Below are 8,247 nucleotides of genomic sequence, written 5' to 3' on the forward strand. Positions count from 1 at the left end.
AAAAATTTAATTCAAACTCAAATATTTTAGGAATTAATTTAGTGTGATTTTGCCAATGAGTAATAGCTCAAACGGCATAGTCTCCTCATACTCATCTAAGAGGTTGTGGGTTCGAGTCTCTTATCTTTGGTAAAAAAAAAAAAATTTAGTGTGATTTTATCGGGTTTAGAATCGGATAAGGATTTCTAAAAATATACTTAGATCATTATTTAAGGTGGAATGCAGGTCAAGTTGAGTACGATTTTACCTGACCTATGTGCACCTTAAAAAGACTAAAAAATGTATATATATTTTAAATTAATTTTAATATTATGTTATATTAATTATAAGCTAAGCGTTTTGTTTTTAATCATATTTGTTGAATTAGAAAATAGATTATAAATAATTTTTTTTTATAAATTATTGTTAAATTTTTAAAAATTCGAGTTTAACTCGCTTTAGACCCGATTTAGGTTGTACACCTCTAAATTATACAAATTAAAACCCTAAACCTCAACCCTCATCTCTCCTATAGTCCTATGTCTATCTTTACAGTTTCTCTGCACCGGAGACACTGCTGAGGCCACCGATCGTTGTGACTCTGTCGCCGTTCTTCGTACCTCCGTCGCCGAGGGTCGCCGCTCTTCTCTCTCGTCGGGCATTGCCTTTCCTAGCTACTCCGTCTCGTGTAGGTTTTCTTTTTTCTCTTCAACAGTAATTGTTTTTGTTTTAAAAATTTTCAATTGCTTGATATGCATAAGAATGAATGTGAAGCTACTTGTAGTTAGTGGTTCTGATTTTTCTTTAATGATTACTTTGAAAATTATTAAAATTAGTTCTGAATTGAGCTTTGGTGCTGTTGCTTGTTACCTGTTGCTATTGCTGATGCTGTTTGTTGCAGATTTTTTTTTTTCGTTTTTAATTTTCTCATGTTGATGCTGCTGCTGATTTTGCTCCAGTCTTCTTATATGATTGGCTAGTTTTTCTATATGATTTAGGTTGATTCATAAAAGAGAATGGCCGAAGTAATGCAATTGCGCGAGTCTGGAGGACTTTTAAGAAAGAGGAAGCTTGGTAAAAAGCAAGGACATAAGAAAAAGCCAAAGCTGATGCCACCGCCACATGGACAGAAGAAAGTTAAAGTAGACAAGAAAATGAAAAAACTCTTTCGCAAGCGTGCACGCGAGTATAATTCTGATGATGATGATGAAGATGAAGAAGAAAATGAGGCCAGTGTACCTACTACCACCAACAAACACAATGGGGACGAGATAGATAGTGAAGAGCCATCTGAAGACGAGGGCAAAACAGAAGGAGGACGAAAAGGGAGGAATAAGAATGCAACTGATGAGGATAATGAATTTTCTGAGGATGAGGGAGGAGAAGACGATGGTGTAGTTCAGCCAGGAATTATGAAATTCACCGAGGGGGTTAGGGCATTTAAGATGGCTTTCAGGAATATTATAAATAAGAGTGTTTCCGAGGACTTGTTGGTAAGTTAGAACCAAGGTGATCAAAGAACATGTTTATATTTACATAAACCATACAAATGTGGTTTTATAAGACCTTGATAACTCTGTAGGGTCCAATATTATCTGGGCACAAGAAGCTTATTGCCGACAAGCTTGCAGAGGAAGAAGCAGAGAGAGAGACCAAGGGGGAGGCAAAAAAGGAAAAGCAGAAGGTAATTTTAAAGTTCAAGTCGACCATGATCTTATTGTCATGTAACCTTGGTTTAAAATTTATATACATATTAAGTGTGTTGCTTCAAACTTTCCCTATTTGGCAATTAATATTCTTATTGCTGGTTACAGTTAGCAGAAAAGGGGCATGTCACACCTGCTAACTATTTGGTTCCACATGAAAAGTTTTTAATAAGTGTTGCTACCAAAGGAGGTAACCATATTGGTTGTTCTTTTAAATTCAGGGTTATGGCTTCTTTTTTATTTTGATGACTTTCATTTTCCTCATACTGATTCATAACTTTTGATAACGGATGACCTGGTGTTGCTTTCAGTGGTCAAGTTGTTCAATGCTGTAAGTTTTCACTTCACAAACTTTGGTTTTGTTTATTATGTTTCTATCTCTTTCATGCACTGTATCTTTATCATTATTTAACCAGAGATTTGATGCATGCCTGTTTAGGTCAACAAGGCACAGTCTGCTCAAAAAGGGTTAGACCCCTCAAGGACTAAGGATGCAAAAGGTAATCTTTTTATTGCCATAAGAGTACAAAGGAGACTTAAAAAATGAAAATTCATGTGTAGTTCTGATAATTGAATCATGGAAATAAATATTTTTTTTTTTTGGTTGGGGGCGGAGATAATTGTTTTATTTTTATATTATCTAGGGAAATTGTGACTCCCATCTTATTAACTCATTTGCAATTGTGTTTTCATTTTTTTTTAATTTTTAATAATTACAGTGTTTTGTTTTTATATATTTGTATCTGATTAGGTTATTCCAGTCTCGATCATGACTTCATGCTTTAACATGAGCATTTATCGCAAATTCTTACTCTGCTTGAGTATCATTATCGTAGGAGGAATAATTAAAACATTTGACAATCTTTCCCTGTTTTCTAATGATAAAATGTTTACAACCAATAAACTGTAAGCGTTAATTTGCAGAGTGGCAAAACTCACAGATGGGAGTCCATCTTTATGTGATTTCTTACTATAATAAGCAACCAGACATGTAGTTATGGTTAGAATTGAGCATAAAACTGAAAGAGAAAGCATAAAATCATAAAGCTTTGTAATTTTGTGATTCTCTTGTTATTAGTGACCACCTGGTATGCATCATTTTTCGATTCCAATTATACAAATATATTTCCAGCTATGTATGTTACAATGTTCATTAACAACTATTTTGCTTGATAGTAGTTTTTATGCTAACCGTTCATTTCTGGGACAGATTTACATAACTAATAGATGGTGGTTACTTCCATGAAGATGCCTTCATGGAAGTAGCCACCTTAATAGATATATACATTGGAGTGTTTGTACTGTCTTGAAACTGTCACTCTATTCCCAGTAAATTCCTCAGTTTTGAATCAGTCAAAATGTAAAGAAATATGATTAATCACATGCTTATTGTTTTCAGTGAATTTAGTCATCATGTAGGCAATGATTTTTTTTATGACATGTCCAATTATAACTATCTAATGTGTGTATGCTGCCAGAGATAAAAAAGCGGACCAAAGCAGCCTTCTTTTCAGAGCTAGGGAAGCCATCGTTTACAGCAACTGGCACCTCAGCAAAGGTGACACCTTATGCCCTTTTCTCCTTTAGGTTATACTTTCAATCGTAAGCTCATTTTTAGGATAAATAACTTCATGGTATTATTAAGCAGCCTATGTTCTATTTTTTTCCAGCCTTAATAACAAGGACAAACGGGTAATAACCATCAAAAACTGCATTTGGTGGATTAAACCATCAACTATGACAAACCGGAAAAAACAAGTTGTTATTATTATTATTATTATTATTATTATTATTATTATTATTATTATTATTGTTTGTCCTCTTTATGGGCTGTAATATAGTTCAATTTTGAAAAGGAAGGAAAACACATTCCTATGACTAGCAAATCGGGAAAGGGGATATGGTTCATTCAGCTTAATTAAATACTGAATTGGTAACAAATGAGTGGGAAGGAGAGAGATCTTGAAAGATCTGTAATGGGGAAAGGAAATGGAATATTAGGCAGAATATTGAATGAAGTTGGAAGATAGTTGCCTACTTGTATTCCTATTCTTCTTTTTCTTGTATACATAATGCTGAGCTGATTTACCACCTACTGGAATTTTGCATGGAACAATAATATGCATAGGAAATTCCATGTTTTCTTGTTCTTTGGTGCTAGTATCTAGGCTTTTGAAGTCCTGTCCCTATTGCTGCTCCTCCCAAAACCATGAAAGATAGTATTGTGAAGAGGACGAAGATAATGGAGAGGGGAGGACAATGGAATTTGGTTAAGTGACATGGTGTTCATGTGGTTTGCTACCATCATGATAAGTGAACTTTTATTATTGTATTTTGTTCTAGGTGTCGCTATTAAGGTTATGAAATACAATCAACGGGATGATGCCTTAAAGGATGAATTTGATTAAGTTGCAATCATGAAGCTGGGGCATCATAAAAATACTGTTTGTTTCATCAGTATATGTACAAAATATCTACATTTATGTACGGTAATTGGGCATATGCCTGGAGGAAGTCTCTGATTATTTGCACGATAGTCATAATATCTTTGGAGCGATATCTGTTGCTGAAGTTTGCAAGAGGCATGCGGTACTTGCCTAAAAACTGCATCATTCATGGGTTTCTGAAGATGACCGCTGTTAGATAGATACAATGGTGTGGAGCTAGGTGTTTTTTTAGTTACTTGAGGAGTAGAAAAATATTTAGAGGGCTAGAGGCTGAGGTTTCCTGTATGCCCAGAACACTTATCTTTTCTTCGTTGCCATTGGTATAAAATCTTTGTTTTCTGTTACGGAAATTAAAAAAAAAGGGAAGAAACGTAATAGATTCTACAGAGTTTCATACAGCTCAATGACAGCATTATTCATACATTAGCTCTTTTATATTCCCTCTTGATACTTGTTCCAACACTTAGCATAGCCTCCAATGAGAAGGGAAAACGTGAGCCTGTGATAGGAGTTGATAGGTTAACAGGTTGTGTCCCACTCTACATAACTAATTACTGGGTTGGCAGAGAATGGCTGTGTAAGACAGGAAAATCTTGGAAAATATGAATTTTGAGGGATATTTGTACTGGGAAAAGGCAGTGGAACGTTAAGCAGAATACTGAGTGGACACTGGAAGTAGAGGGCTCCTATAATTTCCTTGGTCTATCCTTTTCTTCCTTCTAGACATGCCTCAAACTTGATTAATATATAGATGAATTTCTATATTTTCTTCATTGATGGATGTATGCAAGATAAACCTTTGTATATATGCTATTAAATGCTTTCATGTTTTCTGAAGAGGAATGACAAAGGCTTGTTAGATCTATACAACCATATTTAGGGTTGTTAAACATGTTTGTACTAGGTGGCTTTCTTCCTTCTGTTGCTTATTATCGAACTTCCTGGTTCTTGTTATTCAGGCGAATGCACGTACAGGCAAGGTAGAAGATGAACAGCCTGCTTGGGCTCCGTTACAAGACAATTATATGCTCACAAGTTCAAAACTAAAGAATTGGGACAAAATGCCAGTAAGAATCTTTTGTAACTAAGTTAATTGTGTATTCTTTTGTTATGCATTTATGCACTCATTTTTGAACATTTCCTGCAGGATAAAAGTGTCTCAGATGAGGTTGAAAGGGCATCCGAAGATAGTAGCTCAGATGAAGATTAAGGTTGTAGAAGATGATAAAGGCCCTCATTACGATATATGTATCATTATGGGGACTACGGTTTTGAAATTTTAAAATTGGTATTGGCGGAGGAAGTTCTTATTTTGTTCATTATTATAGATCCATCTGCCTGTGTACTAATATTTTTGTTTTTATTATAATGTTATCATGATGTATTTTTTTGGATAATCAAGCATGATAATTGATAAGTTTTTGAGATAGTAATTTAATAGTTGCCTATTTATATTTGTAAAGGTCTATGGTGTGAATCCTGAAAAACATCCACAGGTGTATGAGTATGACCACTGGCTTCAAGCTGAAATGTTCAGACAGTAGATTGTTAGGTGTTGCTCATCTAAGTCATGTTTTTCTCTAACTATACCATAGATTTTTTCTTATGTTTTTAGTTTTTTAATAGATAATTTCTGGGCATTGGATTATCACAATTAATTAGAAAATAGCATTTCAGATATGGTAGTTGCAATCAAATTATATGAATATATAATCATTCAAAATCATTATTTTGTGTTCTAAAGCAACAAAAGCTATAATTACAACAAAAAATGATGACAAAATGCGCAATCTAAACTAGCTCCCTCGAGTTTGATATTTCAAGTTTTCAACCTCCTAGGACTCATCATTTCCTTTCTGAGAGCACAACTTGGTAAATCACTGGCCTAGCTACTGGTTTTTGGGAGGAGACAGGCGACTGTAGGGGTTGTACTGTTGTTGAGCAGTGGAAAGATAGATTGTAATTCATTTCCTAACAATTAAAAGTTAATTCTAATTAAATTAGAATTAGATTTTTAAAATTTCAAAATGTTATATTTTAATCCTTGCAAATAATTTTTGAATCTTTTTACCCTTATAATATCACAATTCACAACTACATGTTAAATCTAAGAGAATAGAAGACTAAAAACTTTGTAGTAAAAAATGAGAAACGAAAACCAAATAAAATTTCAAGAATCAAAATCAAAGTTATGCATATTTATGTGGAACTGCAACCTTCTGAGACCATTGTGAGCTAGTTGCCTGTCATTGTTCACAGAGAGTCGCTTTAAGGCTAGCTCACCCGTTTAACACGTCACGTCACGTCACCAGCTTACGTTGAAGTTCAACCACATCATGGAAGCGCTGTGTTTGTGTTGAACACCAAATCACCAAATATTTGAGTGATTCACCAAAACAGCAAAACTAAAACAATATATAAAAAAAACTCGGTCTGTCCTTTGAAACTTGGGCAATGGAAGAAACCGGTTGTTTTAGATAAGTAAATAACTCTTATAAAATTTAAAGATCAGCTTCCTTCTCTCTATACATTTCGACTACCTTTATACTGCATTTCATACACAAAAAACACTAACCCATATCCTTTAAAAGAACGAAGAAAAATTAAACCATAATAACAAGGGCTGTGAAAACGTTTTTTTCTTTTATCCCTAATTCTACAATTCACATTGGAACTGACGCTGATCAATCAAGTCAAAACTGAACCGTTGAAAGCCTGGAACTGAAGTCCCAACTCCATCTTGCACGAACCGTTATCACTACTTACCCCGCCACAAAAATCCTTCAAATCAATTCTCCTCTTCTTCATTGGCACCACAACGTCATGCTCACGTGACACCGTTTCAAACCCCAGCGTCAGCTCCAACCCAACCTCGTTCCCGCAGACTTCGGCCGAACCACCACTCCCCTTTGCATCAGAATCCGGTTCGTCATGGAACCGAACCGTAGTCGTAGTCGTCTCCACCGACACGTCACTTTCGATCTCCTTGCTCTCTCCTTCCGCCGCCGTAGCAACCGCCTCCACCCGTTCGTGGCTCAGCGATGACTCGTGACTCGACGCGCGCTTCGCAACCTCGGCCACCTTGGGCTTCTTGATTCGGGAGCGAGTCTTGACTCGCTTAGTTTCGTGAGACGCGGCGGTTACGGTGTTGTTATCAGGCTTGGACACGTGGCGTATGTCATGAGCCTTGAAAGGTGGACCACGGCCGCTCTCCGCCAGCTCCGAATTTATCGGCGTGATCGGCAGTCCCTTCAAAACCGCTTCGACGGCGGCTTGGCAGAGCTGCCAGCTCCCCGACCACAACAAACCCACCGATCCATATATCGGGTTCACTATTCTCCCGCATGCCTCGTATAATAACGAACGAAAAACCGCTGCAAAACCAACCCAAACAAGAATTGTTATAAAACTGAACATTCTATTCAAAAAACATGAAAGCAGTAGTGTGAAACTAACCAGGACGAAGGTGATTGGGGCCAGCGTTGATGAGGTTGATGAGACCAGCGCGGCCATAGAACTTAGCAAGGAAGAGAGTAGCATTGGCTTGAGACTCTGCGCTCTTGATCCACTCCAAACACGGTCTTATGCTACAATCCTCGCTGCACCCTTTCCTCAACACTCTGCATCCGTTACAACTCATCCTCATTTTTTATGTGAGAAAAGATTGATTGGAATTATTGGTCTGCGGGAGGAGGCTATATACATCAACCGCTGCTGGGTTTTACAGCTTTCTAGGGGGGACGCAGCTGTTTTTTAATATTTGTTTTTTAATGGATCCAATATCATTTTATTACTAATCAACATATTTTTATTTTGTAATTTTTTTTAAAAAGATATTCAACATGTTGGATTTGGAATCACTTTCTACTTTTCTAGTCCTAATAAGCGAAGCTTAACGACTTCGTTTTCTTCCATTTTTGTTGGGGGAACAAATCCCACTCTTCGTTATAGCGCGTCTCCACTCTCAAATTGTCTGAATTATGAGACATTATATCACTAAAAATTCACGTCTGAAGTTCAAATTTTAGATGATTTTATAAATTTGATTAAATTATTATTTAATATTTTTTATTATTAATTTTAAATAAAAATTTTGTATGTGAGTTCTTATCTTA

The 8,247-nt window shown here is 36.0% G+C and overlaps 2 protein-coding genes across 3 annotated transcripts; one reads left to right on the forward strand and one right to left on the reverse strand.

Annotated features, from left to right (window-relative positions):
• Positions 449 to 5,593, forward strand: LOC107623794 (RRP15-like protein). 2 transcript variants are annotated; one of them, XM_021114390.1, is made up of 9 exons: positions 449 to 667; positions 960 to 1,472; positions 1,562 to 1,663; positions 1,794 to 1,875; positions 1,997 to 2,016; positions 2,125 to 2,185; positions 3,164 to 3,243; positions 5,092 to 5,199; positions 5,280 to 5,593. In XM_021114390.1, exons 2-9 carry the CDS (start codon positions 996 to 998, stop codon positions 5,340 to 5,342), a joined length of 993 nt encoding a protein of 330 aa, XP_020970049.1. In that variant the 5' UTR covers positions 449 to 667; positions 960 to 995; the 3' UTR covers positions 5,343 to 5,593. The 2 variants fall into 2 exon arrangements, with proteins under 2 accessions (XP_020970049.1, XP_016181654.1); XM_016326168.2 differs by having other exon boundaries at positions 978 to 1,472; positions 5,280 to 5,588.
• On the reverse strand, positions 6,551 to 7,918 carry LOC107624221 (LOB domain-containing protein 40). Its single transcript, XM_016326702.2, has 2 exons — positions 7,589 to 7,918; positions 6,551 to 7,506 (listed from the first exon to the last, which is right to left on the reverse strand). The coding sequence occupies exons 1-2, from the start codon at positions 7,776 to 7,778 to the stop codon at positions 6,821 to 6,823; spliced, it is 876 nt and encodes a 291-aa protein (XP_016182188.1). The 5' UTR covers positions 7,779 to 7,918; the 3' UTR covers positions 6,551 to 6,820.

Source organism: Arachis ipaensis, chromosome B10 (genome assembly GCF_000816755.2).
Source record: "Arachis ipaensis cultivar K30076 chromosome B10, Araip1.1, whole genome shotgun sequence".
Lineage (NCBI taxonomy): Eukaryota > Viridiplantae > Streptophyta > Magnoliopsida > Fabales > Fabaceae > Arachis > Arachis ipaensis.